This window comes from Pseudonaja textilis, chromosome 2 (assembly GCF_049901715.1).
Source record: "Pseudonaja textilis isolate UNSWEBS1 chromosome 2, rPseTex1.2, whole genome shotgun sequence".
Lineage (NCBI taxonomy): Eukaryota > Metazoa > Chordata > Lepidosauria > Squamata > Elapidae > Pseudonaja > Pseudonaja textilis.
The window spans coordinates 129695253-129714488 of NC_141991.1; the positions used below are offsets into that span (position 1 = coordinate 129695253).

The 19236-nt window shown below is 42.4% G+C and overlaps 1 protein-coding gene across 1 annotated transcript; it reads right to left on the reverse strand.

Annotated features, from left to right (window-relative positions):
- Positions 1–3517: 3517 nt before the first annotated feature.
- On the reverse strand, positions 3518–18032 carry LOC148127078 (keratin, type II cytoskeletal 5-like). The gene is made up of 9 exons (XM_087925259.1): positions 17447–18032; positions 16084–16298; positions 9940–10000; positions 9588–9683; positions 8529–8693; positions 6785–6910; positions 5087–5307; positions 4718–4752; positions 3518–4067 (listed from the first exon to the last, which is right to left on the reverse strand). Exons 1-9 carry the CDS (start codon positions 17960–17962, stop codon positions 3841–3843), a joined length of 1662 nt encoding a protein of 553 aa, XP_087781385.1. The 5' UTR covers positions 17963–18032; the 3' UTR covers positions 3518–3840.
- Between the last annotated feature and the right edge of the window lie 1204 nt (positions 18033–19236).

Genomic DNA, 19236 nt, shown 5'->3' on the forward strand with positions numbered 1-19236 from the left:
GCCATGCACGCTCCACACTAAGGCTAAATGGTGGTGCAACCCTCTAAGTCCAGGGTTCTCCATGTTTTCTTGCTTGTGGCCCCCTTCTGAGGCTCATTTATCTCTGGCTCCCCCTCACATCTGCTTTTATTTATGATAAACAGTAATAATTTTCAGTATGTATGCTGCTGAGATTAGCACAGATAGTAAACTGTGAGAATAACGACCTACTGATTATTTGCCTGGCAGATAAAAGATATCACCAACATATTGATGTGTTCTTCCACCAGACAACATACCACTTTCTCTGATCTGAAGTATTCTATGTTCAAGAATGATATATGTCTTCTGATAGATTTGCAAAAAGTAGCAGAAGCTTCTTACAGTATAAGAAGTTTATTGTGGGGGATGGATTTCTGGTTTGCAGCGCTTCGGGGCAGGCAGGAATCAGCGACTGTACGCGGATTCTGCCTGCGCTCACTGCCCGAGTGCCCCGAGCCACCCGGCTTCGGGGCTAAGCCACCTCCGTAGAAGGTGGCGAAGACAGGGGGGATCTGGAAGGGTCGAGAGACATCGCACCTCTCTTCCCTAGCCAGCAAAACCCCCTTTTCCGAAGGCAGCTGAGTGGCGGTCAGCAATCGTCGCCACATAGAAGACCTCAGCCGGAAAAAGAAAGTGCAGGAGGAGTCGCAAAGAAGTGAAAGTGGTTTTTGCTGACCAGGATAAAGTAAGAGAAAGTACCGTGGAACTTGAAATTTGCAAAAGTTAATTTGTTTCCAGAGAGAGTTACAAGCTGTGAATGGAATTTTAAAAGGAAAAGGTTTTTTTTTCTTTCTTTTCACTCTCCTTCCTAATGTGACAGAGGATGGAACCATAGAGAAATCGGAAAACCCGCATTGGAGGTAATTAAATGCAGAAGGAATAAGGATTTCTGAATTTTTTTTTTTAAAAAAACTTTTTTGCTGTGAGTGGGAAGGGAGAGGAAAAAAAAATTGGAGCAGAATTTGAAAATAAGGAGAAGACTGCCTAGAACTTTAAAGAGTTATTAAACATTAATAAGACTTCTAAAATATATATTTTAAATGGAACTTTGTGACCAAAATGTAACCCCAGAAAGAGAAAGTGAAGAAAGGAGAAAGTATTAAAAGAAATAGCTTATTTGGATTGTTTGGTGACTTTGGAACTTCTGAGAACTATCTTTGATAAAAGCACTTGGGTGGTTGTTTGGAAAAACTTTTTCTCTCTACAATGGCATCACTTGTGGATGAATTGAAATTTGAATATCAAAAATATAAAAAAGAACAAGAAGGGAAGGACTCTCTTGGCACTCACTTTCAATTTTTAGAAATGGTGGTTTGTACCTATGAAAAGCTGACTGCGCAACAGGATGACTGGGATAAAGAAGAAGCCATCTTTGATAAACAAGTGACTATTTGGGGAAGGAAAGGAGAAAGGAAAAGGAAAAGGAAAAGGGGACTTTAAGACTTGGAAAAACAACCAAAAAAGAGAAAAATAAGGTGAAAAGTGGATACTATGTTAGAAAACAACAGAAAGGAGGAAAACAGAAGAAAAGGGAGGTGGAGAGACAAGGGGGTAAAAAGGGCAAGGAGAAGAACAAGCAAGGGAGAAAGGAAGGAATGAGAAGCCTCAATGGTGGGGAGCAAGATGCAAAGAAACAAAATTCTTTTAGAGATAATGGGTAAACTTTATTGAAAAGGGGATTCTGGAAAGGTACATAGGATTGTATTTTTATATTTGTATTTAGAAATAATCTTAGAAAATTAGAAACAATATGTAATTTAAAATGTGATAAAACATTTAGTGTAATATAGTGAAATTTTCGTGAAGAAAAAGAAAGCAATGAAATAAATGAAAGAATTGAGGTAGGAGAAGGGGGAACATTTTAACGAAATAATTTTAAAATATGTGATGTGGGGGGGAAATAACTATGGAAAGCATAAGTGTTCCCATAAAGGTATGATATTTGACTGAAAAATAATGTGTAAAGTGTTTAAGATATAAATGAATATCAATATTAATGATTAGATTGTGTAACTTTAGTGAATTGTTTTGTGAAGAAAAAGAAGGCAATGAAATAAATGAGATTTGAAGTAGGAGAAGGGGGAACATTTTAATGAAATAATGACTTAAAATATGTGATGTGGGGGGGGGGGGGGAATAATTATGGAAAACAGAAGTGTTCCCATAAAAGTATGATATTCAATTGAAAAGTAACATATAAAGTATTTAAGATATAAATGAATACTAATATTAAAGATTAGATTTGTATTGGCATTGATAATAAAAAATATTGTATAATTTTAGAATGAACCAAACAGAATCCCAATGTAAGCTATGTATTATATTAAGTATTATAAATGTAGGGGAAAGAGATAAAGGCGTCATACTCCAATTAGTGTACAGGAGAAGTTTTGTTTAAAGAAGAAAGATAAATGGATAGCTGGAAACAGAACAGACAAAGAACAATAAATATTATGATTTGAATTGAAATGAGATAAATAAAATAAAACTAACAAAGTTTAAAAGAGAAGAGAAGCTATACAGAAAATTGAAAATGGTAATAAGATATGGAATGGTATATAAAATGAATATGAACTTGAATTTGTGTCTGTACGAAGACTTGTAACCCGGGACTAAGCAGCTTTCAGAAAAAAAGTTTTAGTTTTATGTTTCTATGTTTTGTGTTTTTGTGTGTTTATGCTTGATTGAGTTATTAAAACCTTGGAGGAATGTTAGAAGAGGATAATTGAGAATAAAAGATAGAAGAGAATAAAACAAGTCAGGTGAAAATATAAGTATAATGAGTAAAAACATATAAAATAGATAAATATAGAAAAAAATATAATTGAACCAAAGTAAAGGGAGAAATAATGAAAAATTTGAAAGGATATGGACGTGTTATCAATTTAAAAAATTTTTTTTTTTTTTTTTTAAAATTTTTTATATTTTTTTTTTTTTTTTTTTTAAGAACTCCATCCAAAAAAATTTTTTTTTTTTTAAAAAAAAAAATTTTTTTTTTAAAGTTTATTGTGGGGAAGAACTTGCTTCCTTCAGTTTCTTATGTGGTTGCAGTAAATCATATATCTAACATATAATGCAAACTTATTTTTTTCTAGATAAACAACTGCACTACATTTTTCTAATGAAAAACTAGCAACGCTGTTCTTCTAAAAGCCAGTTTGATGTAGTGTTAAGGCACCAGTTTGTAAGTTATAGTAATGCCTTAAAAATAAATCCAATTTGGTGACCATGTTGTGCCAGTCACTTTTTCTCAGCCCTAGGAAGTGGACACAGGGAAATCTCTTCTGAAATCTAACTAAAAAAAGGAGCTTTGGGCAGTTGCCAGGTATCAACATTGGCTTGAAGCAAAAGAAAAGAAAAATTTAATGTCTGAGAATTGGGTTGACCGTTGTTCAGATCTTCCCCAAACATATCCCCTTGAAGATCATAGGTGTCCAAATCGCCCATTGTGCGGTATCATGATCCTGGCCTGCTACAATGATGCTGAGACTAATTTTAAATGAATTGCCTCATCTTTTTATTGGATATGCACACCGAAAAGCAAAGCCATATTTCAAAGTACAGATTTCAAGCATAAAAAACAATACAGAAGATTATCCAGTTTACACAAACCTTGAAAAATGTAGAAATCTGACCTGGGTGAAAAAAGGAAAAATAAGAACCAGCCTGTCCTCTGTAGAGTTTGACTCGTGTGAAAAGCAGAGTGCTGTCTACATACAATCAAAGAAATGGAATGTCTTACAAAATGTGAACATGGAGCAAAGGACAGGTGTATGAATACTGCATGGAGAGGTCCAGGGAAGACATGGTCCACATGTTTCATTTTTTCAAGTACAAGGAATTGGACCTTTTGCTTATGTAACTTGTTGAAGGACAGGAAACGAATTTCATGCTAGAACAGCTGCCATCTCTGAGATTTACAATGTTGCTGCAGCCGCCACCGCCTCCTGCTGTGAAGCAACTACCTCCACCCATGCCGAGACCACCTCCATAGCCAAGGCCGCTGCCAGCAGCAGATCCTCGTGAAATACGCGAAGAGATAACAGCTGTGAAAAGAAGAGACAGAGAAGAATCTGGGCATTTTCCGTTCTAAGAAAGGCAGCACCTTTGTAGAAATTTTGAGAAGGGTACTCCCTCTATGGACTCTGTCAAGTCCATCCTTCCTAAAATGGGACCTTCAAATATTTCCCCCAAATGAAATGATTTTAAAACCTCTTTATTTATTTTTCTTGTCAATGGTACCAAAGGTCAGATGAAAGGGTATTATGATCTCGCTTGAGATCAAATGCAAGAATTCCAAGGTCATATGGGATCTGAGAATGAAATTACTAATATGTTGTGAGATTTGGTGATGATCAGAGTCCCTACAAATTTGCTTTTTTTCTGAAAAATTGGTTGAATTCTGTCCTATGGCATTCTACAGGGTGTTTAAAATGTTTATAGATGCAGATTTTCAGCACATGCCTGCAGCACTATATTTGGCATATTAACACACCAAGAACTTTGCTGTGTTGCTGCTAAGTGTAATTGTTGCAGTTGTAATTGCAAAACTGACAATTGTAGGGGCGACGCAGGGCAGGAGAGTTGAAGGACAGCACAAAGTACAGTTCTCTTCCTCTAAATAGAGGCAAAGAGCCTCTTAATCACCACTTTACAGCAAAGGTCTTATGATGTGAATATTCTTCGGTATACTTACAGATGTTCACTGCATCTGCTGCATCATTTGCCAATCTGCAGGAAACAAAACAGAAGTCAACATGGTAAGAATTCAAATGTATCCTTGTTAACTGAAAGAAAACTAATATTGTATGACTATTGTAGCAAAGGCCTTAGAGACACTGAAGGATGAACTTCAAGAGAAAAAGACTCACGATGCCCACAGAACCAGACGCTAATGGGAATGGAATTGTTGAGGGGGGAGGATTGTGGACTGAACCCAAGGCACCTGGAGCCCACACCATACAGATTATTTCATTATTCAAGTAATAATAGTAAAAAGGTAGACTTTCAGTACAAAGACTTGTACAGATCTGTAAGGTTTCTACTTAGATGGGCTGTCACTGACCGATATTCTTCTTCTTCCAGGAGCTTTATGTAGGTAGCAATCTCAACATCCAGGGAGATCTTCACAGTCATTTGCTGTTGGTATTCCTTGAGTTGCCTGGCCATCTCTTGCTTGGTTTTCTGAAGGGCATCCTCCAGTTCAGCCAATTTCTGCCTTGCGTCTTTGAGTGCCAGTTCACCTTGGTCTTCTGCTTCAGCAGTCTTCCCTTTTAGGTTAGCACACTTAAGGGAGGAAGAAATGAGAAATTAGCATAAAAGGTGATCTTCTCAGAACAAATATCTTCAGTTATATTTCCTCATAAGCAGGGCTGGGATTCTACCAGTTCGCACCTATTCGCTAGAACCGGTTGTTAACATTCTAAGCAGTTTGGAGAACTGGTTGTTAGAAGAAATTACTGGCCTAATCCTGTAAGGAAAGCAGGAAGAAAACAATCTGGTGTTGCTTACAGAAACTGCCTTTCCGTTAACCCTTATTACATTCTTGGCAGGACTAGACTTCCTGTCTCAGGAACTTCTCTGGAGTTTTTTCCCCCTCCTTTGCTGGTTCTTGGTTGTGTGGAGTGACCATTCAAAGTTACAATGGCACTGAAAAAAGTGACTTATGACTATTTTTCACACTTATGACTGTTGCAGCATCCCCATAGTCGTGAGAGGCCAAGAGAGAGATGTCTGCCTCGATGTGAGTGATATTGAGTTAACATGCCACCAAGCCACGCCTACCAACTAAGCCACGCCCACAGAACTGGTTGTGAAAAAAATTGAGTTCCACCCCTGCTCATAAGCAGATTGGTAATCTTACATTGGCCCAAGACCCATTCTTGGACTTTTGTAGGATCTCCAAGGCACACCCAAAATATCAAGGGCCTTCTGCTCCAAACATTGTAAGCATGGATGGTATTAAAGAAATAATATGATCCTGAGCAAAATATTCCAGAAGAGCCCCTTTGAGTATAGAATCATAGAGGTGGAAGGGATCTTGAAAATCTTCTAACTGAACCTCCTGCCCAAGGCAGGAGTCTTTATACCATCCTGGACAAATTGTTGTCCAATCTTTTCTTGAAAGTGTTCAGTGATGAAGCACCCACAGCTCTGGGAAGGAAGTATTTAAGCTTGCAATGAAATGGGACATTTTCAGTATCCTGTAGACAGTAACTGATCTGTTGCATTGCAACTAGTGATAGGATTTCCTTTTTCCCAACCTCTTCTAGTTAGTGCACTAATAGGATCAACCATGTTGCTGTGGTTTTTTGCTTAGAAAGGATGGAGTGTGATATAAATGGAAAGGTGGAAGGAAAGAAGATATCCAGGGAAAAGATGGCTACTTGCATTTGTATGCTGGCCAGGTGAGTTTAGTAACCTACAATACCAATTAGAGGAAAATGAAATAATTATTAATGAATGAATTAGACTTACAGCTATTTGTAAAAGAATAATTGGGTTTGTGAAAATTAGGAGGATGAGCGTCATCGTAAATTGTCCATGAGTATTTTCTCTCTGTTTCATGTACAAGTATTGCTAATTTTGAAGTTAAATATATGCAAAAAATGTAGCAATATATTAAGATTAAAAAAGAAAGCATTTCAACCTGGGAATAATTGGTTGGGAAAGTAATATGATGACATGTTATGGTGTTCGTTCAAGCCAGAAATATGGTTGAACCACTGTATGATCATAACTTTGGGAAAACGCAGGAACCTACCTGCTTTTTCACACCTTCAATTTCAGCCTTCAGTTTCTGGACATGTCGGTTAAGTTCTGCAATCTCATGCTTGGCATTACGAACATCATCATTGTGCCTTCCAGCGGTATCCTGGAGTTCCTCATACTAAAAAAAGTGGAAAGCAGCTACTGTAATTTATCTATTTAATTGAGGGAGTCATTTGTAAGAGTGGATATCTCTGTTTGTCTACTGGCCTCCCACTATCTGGTGCCTCAAGGCATTTTGCATCACAAATCTTATATTTGTTTATTTATAGTTCATAAATCTAAACCACCCATCTCCCCAAAGAGGGACTCTGGGCAGTGTATAATATAATATCACCAATAAATACAACATTAATTAACACTAAATTTAAAAAGACGGGAAGTTGTACAACTTGCCTCATGGTGTAACCAGAACAATCTGGAACTGAACCCACTCAAAACCATAGATATAGTAGTAGACTTTAGGAGAAATCCTCCCATACTACCATCTCTTACAATATTAGACAACACAGTATCATCAACAGTAGAGACCTTCAAATTTCTAGATTCTATCATATCACAAGACCTAAAATGGACACTTAACATCAAAAACGTCATAAAAAAAGCACAACAAAGAATGTTCTTTCTGCACCAACTCAGAAAGCTCAAACTGCCCAAGGAGCTGCTGATACAGTTCTACAGAGGAATTATTGAGTCTATCATCTGCACCTCTATAACTGTCTGGTTTGGTGCTGCAACCCAACAGGACAGACACAGACTCCAGAGAGTAATTAGGACTGCAGAAAAACCTGCCTTCAATCGAGAACCTGAATACTGCATGAGTCCAAAAGAGGGCTGTGAAAATATTTACAGACCCCTCACATCCCGGACTTAAACTGTTTCAACTGCTACCCTCAAAACAACCCTATAGAGGACTGCATACCAGAACAGCTAGACACAGGGACAGTTTTTCCCCTGAAAGCCATCACTCTGCTACACAACTAATTCCCTCAACACTGTCCAACTATTTACAAAGTCCGCACTACTATTACTATTAATCTTTTCATCACTCCTTATCACCCATCCCTTCCCACTTGTATGAATGTAACTTTGTTGCCTGTATCCTTACGATTTATATTGAGTGTTTCCTGGTATGATTTGATTGCTTATTGTACTGTATGACTATCATTAAGTGTTGTACCTTATGATACTTGACTCTTGACGTATCTTTTTTTTAATGTACTCTGAGAGTATTTGCACCGACACATTCCTTGTTTGTCCAATCACACTTGGCCAATAAAGATTCTATTCTATTCTATTCTATTCTAAAAACTAAATTAGGGACAAGCATTTTAAAATTATTGAATAATGACAATTAAGCATCGAAGTACAAAAAAATCCTAAAATGGTATTCCATTTGGATTATTACATTTCCCAAACAGGGAATTTTAGCTGAGAAGTTGGAAGGTTGCACTTGAGGACACATAGTGCAGTATACATATCTACCACAATCTCCTTTGGGGGAAGTGTCTTTCTAAAAGTGCAACTGCAGCAAATTCAAAAGGAAACAGGGAGGAATTAGATTATCAACCCTTGTACTCTAAACAAGAGGCCAGAGTGGCATGCAGCTTCCCTGACTGCTAATAGATTTACAAGAAACGATTGGTGGGACAATGAGAAAAGAGATAAGGCAACATCCCAGCCTATTCACTGTAAGGCAGCAACAGCTCACCCACCCGACTTTCTGGATGATGATTTACCTGGCTTTGGTACAAAGCTTCAGCCTCTGCCCTGCTTTTCTTTGCAATGTCTTCATACTGGGCTTTGACTTCAGCAATGATGCTGTCGAGGTCCAGGTAACGATTGTTGTCCATGGACAAAACCACAGAAGTTTCAGAGATCATCCTCTGGAGCTCTGCCAGTTCCTGCAGGTGTGATAGGAATAGTCCACTCAGAAAATATACACAAAAAGATTAGGCCTTGGCAAATACCTAATTCAAAATTTAGAGCAAGCGGTCCTTTCTATTAGGTAAGTAAGGAAATTGGATGGAGTATTCATTAAGCTGTTAAAATATATACATGGAAAATCCAAAGAACTGCACAGAGCACAGAATTCCCTTCCCTCCCAAAACTCATCTTTCTTCTCCAAGTTGTCAAATTTAAGAATCTATTGCCTAAGTAAAATCACTTATCTGAAACTTATACAAGACAGTTTTTGGATTGCCAAATGCTTCCCGTTCAATTGTTATTTTGCCTGACCCTGAATAGCTAATATTTATTTTAACAAAATCATATTTTACATTTCATTCTGCAGGCAAACCTATGCAGATAAATTTATGATTGATGTAGTGTTGGTCGATCAGTAATTTTCATGGAAGCCACAAAAGATCAGTAAATATTGGTCTAAGAGAATACAAAATGATTCTTCCTGATGAGAGAATTTATCAATAGATCTTGGGATATAGGAACTGCAGGATTTCTTAGATAATTCTTAATTAATTAACTCTTAATTAACTCTGAACCAATTTTGAGAATCTTAATGTTCTTTAAACTACTTGAGGAATTTTCAACATCTTTTGATTTTAATTTAACCTTCCTTCCTTCCTTCCTTCCTTCCTTCCTTCCTTCCTTCCTTCCACAGAAAATGCTACAATTTTTTATTTTTTTCAAGCAATCTTGTTTATCTAGGGGTGAGGGAGAGGGGACTTCTCATAGGGAAACTATTTCTGGAAAGGTAAATGAATAGGTAGCTATCTCTTTGGCAGGACATATGATTGCATAATAGAGCACAGTTCAGAGAAAATACTGTTGAGGCTTACCCTTTCATATAGGGCTCTGAGGAAATTAATCTCCTCAATTAAAGCTTCTATGTTAATTTCTAGTTCTGATTTGACCAAGTAGGCAGCATCCACTTCCTAAAAAGAAAACACTGGATTTAAGGGCAAGAAGTTAAAGGAGTACAGAGTTATTAATTATTACTTCCTGCATTTTATTCAATATTAAAATACAGGCAGGCAGGCAGGCAGGCAGGCAGGCAGACAGACAGACTGTATGTATGTATGTATATCCTAACTGAGGTAAATGTACTCATTTCTGGGATAGTCCTACCTTTTAACATCACAGCAAGGGCTACTTTTCTGCAAAGTATTCACACTGTAGACAAACTCTCACCTTCTTGAGGATTACAAAGTCATTCTCTACTTCTGTACGCTTATTGATCTCATCTTCGTACCTATTTGGGGAGGAGAAAAAAATAACACCTACTGAGAGAAATTCAGTAAAGCTGTTGTGATTCTAAAATGTTTTAAAAGGGTCCCAACAATATTGCTGATGTGATTCTCAAATGTGGATGGTCAATTATAACAAAATAGTCTGAGAAAATTTGCTTTGTTACACAACTGGACCTACCAGATCTGAAGGAGGGCAGACAGATAGAAAGATGGACAATGTTTTTGTTAAGTTTGGGAAAAGAGAGGCTGAACCAGAGCATGAGTGCAACAATACTTTATTATAACAATAAAGGGCTGACCGTGCTTGCCACGCCTGGGAACTGGCTCGCAGCAATCAGCAACTGGTTGGACCCCGCAGCCTGCTTTTATAGCTGGCTGCTGGGGAGAACCAACCAATGAGTGAAGGGAAGAACGCCCACGCAAAGTGAGTGGACCTGAGTGAGAACTCCTAGAGTCCTCAGGACATAACACCCCTTCCCCTTAGATGCGAACACGCATAGTCTTTGAGGTAGGCAGGAGGTTTATGTTGGCACCCGGAACGGCGCATCTCTGGAACGTTGTCTGTCCGTTCGGGGTCTGTCTGGGAAGGCAGAGCCGGCAAAGTGTCATCAGTGTGCCCCTCGGTTCGGGCATGCCTGGGGCTCGTAGGGTTGGTCACTCGGGATGTGCTCCCGTAGACTGGATCGGGCTGGTCAACCGTCTGGGCGCCGCTGTCCGTGTTCGGGCCTTCGGGATCGGCTGTTGGTGTGAACTGGTCGCCGGGCATGATGTGGATGTGGGGCTGAAGATGAGGCCTCCCTTCGTCTTGTGACTCTGGATCCCTGCTGGCGAGGGTGCTGTGGCGCCTACGCAGTTGGTCTATGTGCCTTCTCCAGACGCGGCCATCCTCCAGTCTGACCCGATACGACCGCGGCCCGGTGATGGCTACGATCTCGCCCGGGATCCACAGGGGGTCTCCAGCGAAGTTCCTCGCGAATACTGGCTCCTGTAAGATAAAATGTCTAACCCCCGATGTGGAAGCGAGGGGAGAGTCAGGGCAGTATTGTGGGTGAAGTCTGTCCAATACAGTCCTCAGACGCCTGCCCATCAGGAGCTCAGCTGGGGACTTATTGGTGACTGAACAAGGAGTTGAGTGCTGGCTCATCAGAAACCGCGAGAGTTTGTGGTGCCAGTCATCCTTGCTGAACCTAGCCAGGGCTTCTTTAGTGGTCCTGACGGCCCTTTCAGCCAATCCGTTACTGGCAGGATGAAATGGGGCTGTGAAAATGTGGCGGATGCCCAGGTTGGCAGCGAAACGGCTGAACTCGGTTGATGCGAATTGTGGGCCATTGTCGGAGACAATGGAGTCGAGTAGCCCGTGCGTTACGAACAGGCGTGTTAACACGTTGGTGATTGCTAGTGTGGTGGTCGTGGATAGCTGTGCTACGTCAATCCATTTAGAATAGGCGTCCACGACCACTAGGAACATCTTCCCATGCAAGGGGCCGGCCAGGTCGATGTGAATTCTGGACCAAGGAGCGCTGGTGCTTTCCCATCTAGTAGGGGTGGCAATGGGGGGAGCAGGACGGGATTCCTGGCAAATGCTGCAGGAACTTACCCAATTGACAATGTCCTCGTCGAGACCCGGCCACCACACGTAGCTGCGTGCTAATGCCTTCATTCTCACGATGCCAGGGTGTCCCTCGTGCAACGCTTCCAGAACTCGGGTACGCAGTGAGGTCGGGATGACCACTCGAGTGCCCCATAGCAGACAGCCCTGCAAACTGGACAACTCCTGCATGCGGGTCTTGAAAGGTGTGAATTTGTTTTCAACATTGCCACCCGGCCACCCCCTCCTCACCCAGTCGAGCACCTGGGCGAGCGTTTGGTCTGCCTTGGTTTTAGCAGCAATGTCAAGGGCAGTGATGGGTAGGTCCAACTGGGTGATTTCGAAAATAGCGTGGACAGGAGCAGGGTCTTCAGCCGGAGCCGGCAAGGGGCAGCGACTGAGAGCGTCAGCGTGGGACAGTGTTTTACCCGGGCGGTGTATAAGTCTGTAGGAGTAGGCTGCTAGGAAGAGGGTCCACCTTGTCATCCTAGGGGAAAGGACTTGAGGGGTCTGTTTGTCCCCGGCTAGTAGGCCCAGGAGGGGCTTGTGGTCCGTGACCAGCTCGAAAAAATGGCCAAAAAGAAATTCGTGAAATTTTTTCACGGCTGCAACAGCTGCTAGGGCTTCCTTATCGATCTGGCTGTAATTGCGCTCCGTTGCAGAGAGCGTCCTTGAGAAAAAGGCGATGGGAGCCTCGGCGCCATTGGGAAGCCTGTGACTTAGTACCGCCCCAATTCCAAAAGGGGATGCGTCTGCTGCCAGCACTAAAGGGAGGTTAGGGTCGAATTGAATAAGTACCGCCTCTGACGTGAGTAGTGCTTTGACGGCGTGAAAAGCATGGTCTTCTTTGTGCCCCCAGTGCCACGGTGACTTTTTATCCAGTAATCTGTGTAGGGGTTCAGCTACTGATGCTTTATGGGGCAAGAAGGATGCGTAAAAGTTAAATAGCCCCAAGAAAGCCTGTAGTTCAGTTTTGGAGGTTGGAGTGGGTGCCTCGTGGATTGCCTTAACCTTGGACTCCAGGGGATGAATGCCAGAGGCGTCAATTTTATAACCCAGAAAGTCCACCTGTCTAGTGGCAATGGCACATTTTTCTTTTTTTAACTTGAGGCCATGCTGTCTGAACCTCTCTAACACCGCTCGAACTCTCTGGAAGAGTTGGGGTCTGTCCCTGGCCGAGACTAAGATGTCGTCAAAGTAGGGTACTACACCAGGGAGGCCCTGCAAAATCCGCTCCATGAGGGATTGAAAAATACCTGGGGCAACACTTACGCCAAATTGGAGACGCTTGCATCGGAAGGCACCCCTGTGAGTAACAATGGTCTGGAGTTCCGCTGTTTGGTTATCAACAGGGAACTGCTGATATGCTTGGGACATGTCCAATTTAGCAAAAATGCTGCCTGGTTCGAATGTGTGTAATAAATGCTGAATGACGGGCACAGGATAAGCGCTAACTTGTAGGAATTTATTGATTGTCGTTTTGTAGTCCGAGCAAATTCTCAGGCTACCGTCTTTTTTGAGGGGTGTGACAATGGGCGTCTCCCACTTGGCAAAATCTGTTGGTTCAATGACCCCTTGTTTTAACAGTTTATCCAATTCCGCATCTAGTTTTGGCCGAATAGCGAATGGGACCCTACGCGGTTTTAGCCTGATTGGGACTGCCTGGGGGTCAACTGAGAATGAGATGGGGGTACCGTTATAACACCCCAGCTCCTCGCTGAATACATCTGAGTAATCAGCGAATAAGGAGTCAGTGTCTGAGGTTGAGACAGCATGGACTCCTGTTAGCCCTAGGCCGAGATGGGGGAACCAATCGAGCCCCAATAAGGTGGGGAGATTGCCGTTAACTACCACTAGAGGTAGGTGACCTTTAAAAGCTTTAAAACTGACAAGGAACTTGCCTCTGCCGATTACAGGAATGGTCTTCCCCTGGTAGTCCTTTAGGCTAAACTGGCATCTCTGGAGCCGGCTAGTGGATAGGCTTGGTTGGAGCCTCTTGAGGGTGTTCCACGAGATAATTGAGAGCGCTGACCCTGTGTCAACCTCCATACGGCACGGTTTACCTTCTAAGGAAACGGAGAGAGAAATTTTACTAACAGTGTGGCAAGTGCGCTTGGCATGGTGGTGCGTGCGACAGTTCAATACTTGCCTCTGTGGTCCCGATTGCGAGGGGGGGTGCCTTTGTGCTGAGCTTTGAGGGGCTTGGCAGACTCTCGCGATGTGTCCCCTTTTATGACAGTTATTGCAGGTGGCTCCTTTAAACTTGCAGGTGGCCCTCTGATGAGATCCCCCACAGGCTAGGCACAGGATGATGTGCTTGGGTGGACCGATGTTTTCTTGTTTGGCTCCTACCTGCGGCCGTCTGTCATTGGAGAGGCGGTGGACGTCGTTGTCATCACTGATAGTTTCCTCTGCTACCACCTCCTCGGAGTGGACTGGAAGTGATGTCAGCTTGGCACTTGGGCCATGGATTTCGGTGGCTGAGTGCACTGCCAGCTCGGCTGCCAAGGCCTCCTTGACTGCTTGTGCGAGGTTGAGGTCTTTTTTTGCGAGAAGGCGCCTTTGCAGGTGGAGGTCCTTGACCCCGCAGACTAATTGATCGAGGAGCATGTCCTCCAGGTAGGTTCCAAACCCACAATGCAGTGCTGCTGTTCTGAGGGTGGCCATATATTGATTGATGGTCTCCTTGTCCGATTGCTTCCTCATACGGAAGGTGAATCTCCTGGCAATCTGTGAGGGCCTGGGAGAATAGTGGTTAGTGAGGATTTCAAGTAACTCGGACCACGGAACGTTTTTCAACTCACGAGGAGCCACGAGGGCCGTGGCAGTATCGAAAACGGTGGCTCCACAGTAGATCAGGAAATACAATTTTTTCCGATGCTCTCCAGCATCCGCCAGGCCAATTGCATCGATGTAATGATTAAAGCGGTTCTTATATGATTCCCACTTCTCCTCATCTGGTTTGAATGCTGGGAAGACTGGATTGGAATTCATGGTGCTGGGACCGGTAGACTACCTGTGGAAAAAATCTCTCTGGGGCAGCAGACAATGTTTTAGTGCCTGTGGCAGGCAAGTGATTTCAGCTCCGGAGAGGCTTTTCGCAATCCTCTCTTTCTCTCTGGGTTAACCACGTTTGGCTGTTAGCCGTTGGCGGCGTTTGGATTCGTGCCTGTGTGGGCGTCAGTGACTTCACTACAGCGCTGTGCTGTACCTTTAGGTTTGAAATTCAAATGACAGCCGTTTGAATTTCGCGCCTAATACTGAGCGGCTGCGGCTCGCAGCGCTTCACTTTCCCTGTAGCTGGGCTAACAAGCGGCTACAGACGCTTCTAACTTTCGATACTGACCGCTCTCTCTGGCTGCGGATCAGCGTTCGCTTCTTATCGCTTGCTGGCCGCTTTCTCTGTCAGCGGATCAGCGTTTGCTCTTTTTGTTTGCTCTTTTTGTTTGCTGACCGCTCTCTCTGGCTGCGGATCAGCGTTGCCCTTATCGCCAGCCGATCGCTCTCTCTGGCTGCGGATCGGCGGCTAGTGACTCAGCGGTTGCATGGTGCTTCTGGTAGCCATCCCACCTTCGTCGCCAGTGTTAAGTTTGGGAAAAGAGAGGCTGAACCAGAGCATGAGTGCAACAATACTTTATTATAACAATAAAGGGCTGACCATGCTTGCCACGCCTGGGAACTGGCTCGCAGCAATCAGCAACTGGTTGGACCCCACAGCCTGCTTTTATAGCTGGCTGCTGGGGAGAACCAACCAATGAGTGAAGGGAAGAACGCCCACGCAAAGTGAGTGGACCTGAGTGAGAACTCCTAGAGTCCTCAGGACATAACAGTTTTAAATATTTCATTCCCTGCCAACATTCTGTAGTTGAGAGTGGCTTCGGCCTGCCATACTTGGCCTGGGCAGATTGAACAATCATCCACAAAGAGTTAGCTGCCCTATGATACTCCGTGTCAATTTAATGATCATTTGAATTTGTGCAACCCGGGAATATTAACTACGCTGAGATCCTAGGGAGTTGAAATCCACATATTTGTAGAATGCTTGATGGCCAAGAACCAATCTGTGGTTCTTTTATCCCCTCATACCTAGCTGGTAAATCACCTCAGCACTTTTGTTTTTAACAGAACCTGTTGTGAGATCCTTAGATGCAATATCAGCAAAAGGTGTAAACGAGAGCAAACCTGAAGGGCTAAAAACCTTAAGAGACACTTTAGTTAAAGGACCAGACTTGTAACTGGGAGTGACTTTTAAGACCCATCTTAGGTACAAAACCAACTCAATGACTTTGGGACAGTCACTCTCAGCTCTAGGAAGCAAGTCATGGAAAACCACTTCTGGAAAACCTTGCCAAGAAAACCATAGGGGCCAGGGCAGGCCAGGCTAGGCCATTGCCAGGCATAAAAAAACAAAAAGAAACCTGACTTGCTTGCATACACATGCATAAAAGAAGGAGTAAGATGAAACGTGGAGCAAAGCTGAAGGTCTGAAAGTCTTACTTGGTCTTGTAGTCCTCAACAAGGTTTTGGGTGTTATGTAGCTCTTCATCCAGCTTTACTTTCTCCTTCTCCAGATCATTCAACCGTGTCCTCAGATTGTTGATGTAAGCATCGAAAAGTGGCTCAATGTTACTCTTCATAGTTTTCTGGTCATGTTCCTGCAGCAGAGCCCATTTTGTTTCCAGCACTTTATTCTCTTGCTCAAGGAAACGCACCTGGAGGTGGTATAAATAAATATTCCTCTAGACTAGTTTGTTTGTGGGACTGTAACTACCCATGCAATTCTGTACATCACCAATGCTGCAATTGTCATCGCAGAAAGTACCCCACTATTGCATAAATACTTCTAATAGACACTTTGAAATGAGACAAATTGCAATTGTAGATGAATGAGTGAATTCAGGAATGAGTGAATGAACTCTAAGCCTACTTAGAGCATCATCTTGCACACACTTTGAGGGTGAGATTTACCTCTTCCTTATCCCACATTACTCATCATGACCTAATTCTTTCTCCAACTCTGCTAAAGTTTTTTTTTCCGAGCAAGAACTACATCATATCTGCATATTTTATATTTCTAGGCTAAAGGGTCATAGCTATGTGTTTCAAAGCAGTGTGATTCATGGTTGCTAGCTAGGAAAAAAGATTCAGTGGCTCCAAATTCCACAGAATTCCATACGTTGCAAGAAATACAAGGCATGCATAATGGGACCTCAGAATCATGCCTTCTCAATGGCCGCCCTAACCTTTTGGAACAGCCTCCCAACTGAGATGTGAGGGATTGATTCCTAACCCTTTTTAACTTCTGGGGGGTTGAGAAGACCTAGCACTTTCCCAACACATTGGGCTGGGGGTTGAGTAGTGTGGAAGATTCTCTGGCACCTTTCTTTTCACTACATTTTTTTAGGGATTGTTGTGAGCAACCTAGAGTTAACATATGAGACAGGTGGCCATGTAAGTCCCATAAATACATAAACAAACAAAAAAATAACAAATAAAGTTTGATTAGACCTTATTTTCTCACCACTAATGTATATTGAAAAACTCTATTGACATACTGATTTTCATTTCAGAGAAATTACAATCTAAACTTTAGAAACTTTTCCAATCTCCCTTTTTTCAACAGGGAAAAAAAAAATCCCCATGACATTCCTCTCGTCAAGTTGCTGTTGCAAGCAAGAGCATCAAAACCAGGCAAAATTGGCAGCTCGGTAATCTCCTCTGGCTGGTGCCAGCCAGTGATAAATAGCAGTTGTGATGAAATTAGTGAAAATTGTGAGAGGAGCTGGAGGAAGGCTCTTGAGCTCTTTGCCCAATTCACTGCAACCTGAAATAACAAAAGAAAATATTCATTTATTCTCACCTTATCTATGAAGGAGGCAAACTTGTTGTTGAGTATCTTGATCTGCTCTCCTTCTTCTTTGCGAACCTTCTCTATGGTGGGGTCAATCTCCAGTTTGAGAGGCGCCAACAGGTTGGGATTGACAGTTACTTTTTGGATTCCGCCTGGTGGGCAAACGGGGAAGCAAGAGTCCCCTCTCCCTCCACCAAAACCAGCCCTGCCTAGCCCATAGCCTCCACCAATACCACCACCAACAGCATAGCCATTAGAAACTCCACCACCGTACCCATAGCCTCCACCGAAGCCACTGCCATACCTGCCTCCAACTGCGATTCTCCGGGGCCCACCAAGATTGTAAAGGCTTTGGCTGCCAAAACCAGCCCCACCGCCCCGGCCCCACCCAGCACCGCCAGTGCCACAGCTTCCACCTCTGCCCACGCTTTGTGAGCTCCAGTTGGTGCGACACAAGTTAGGTAGGATGGCAGATGAGTTACTGAAGCCTCTCCTCTGAATTCTGATGTTGGCTCGGTGAGACATTTTAGTCGGTGAGGAGCTGAAGCAGAAAGAGGCAGAAAGAAAGGACACAGTCTGTGAAGCAGAGGCAGGTGTAGTGCTTTCTTCTCTTATATATATTGTCAAGGAAGTGGGATTGGTTGTTATTGCACTTGATCATCTTTCTGAATAAATATTGCTGGGTATGCCCTAAGGCTTTTTTAAAAAAAAAAAGACATTGCTGTTTTGCCATGCACGCTCCACACTAAGGCTAAATGGTGGTGCAACCCTCTAAGTCCAGGGTTCTCCATGTTTTCTTGCTTGTGGCCCCCTTCTGAGGCTCATTTATCTCTGGCTGCCCCTCACATCTGCTTTTATTTATGATAAACAGTAGTAATTTTCAGTATGTATGCTGCTGAGATTAGCACAGATAGTAAACTGAGAGAATAACGACCTACTGATTATTTGCCTGGCAGATAAATTTGGGTGGTCCTCTCAGAATCCTATTGTGAACCCTTAGAAATATGGCTCACCACCAGTCTAAGCCCCTGTTAGTTGGGATGCTGCAATGTCGTGTGAAAAATAGTTATGAGTCACTTTGTTCAGTGCCGTTAATTAACTTTAAACGGTTACTAAGCAATCTGTTAAGTTGAGGACTACCTGTTCTACATAATGGTTCTTCCATCTCTCTCATTAATGTTTATGATATTGAACAACAGAATGGGTTCAGCGTGAGAAAAGGTGTAAAAAAATTGCCAACTTTAACAGTCTTGCATATAATAGTTAAAAATGGTTGCCTACAATACATCTGTTTTCTTGTATCATTTGTTCACCACAAAATTATAAAAATTAGACTACACTATTTTTTTTTCTTATCCATTAAAACTTTAGTACAGGTAGTCCTCAACTTAGTGACCACAACTGAGCTCAAATTTTATGTTGCTAAGTGAGACATTTGTTAAGTGAGTTTTGCCCCATTTATGACTTTTCTCACCACATTTGTTAAGCGAATCACTGCAGCTGTTAGTTTAGTAACATGGTTGTTAAATGAACCTGGTTTCCCCATGGACTTTGCTTCTCAGAAGGTTGCAAAAGATGATTACAACTCCTGGGTCACTGAAACTGTCATACTTGTGAGTCAGTTTTCAAGCATCTGAATATAAATCCCATGGCTATGGGGATGCTGCAATGTCGTGTGAAAAATAGTTATGAGTCACTTTGTTCAGTGCTGTAAATTAACTTTAAACGGTTACTAAGCAATCTGTTAAGTTGAGGACTGTCTGTTCTAGATAATGGTGCTTCCATCTCTCTCATTAATG

Bases quoted from the DNA above. Each gene is read 5' to 3' on its own strand.
- LOC148127078 (XM_087925259.1), bottom strand. From the start codon at position 17,962: ATGTCTCACCGAGCCAACATCAGAATTCAGAGGAGAGGCTTCAGTAAC. The intron at 8,694-9,587 runs GTAAGCCTCAAC...TCACACCTGCAG, and splicing joins TCAGAGCCCTATATGAAAGG to GAACTGGCAGAGCTCCAGAG. The intron at 4,068-4,717 runs GTAAGTATACCG...TTCTTTTCACAG, and splicing joins AGCAGATGCAGTGAACATCT to CTGTTATCTCTTCGCGTATT.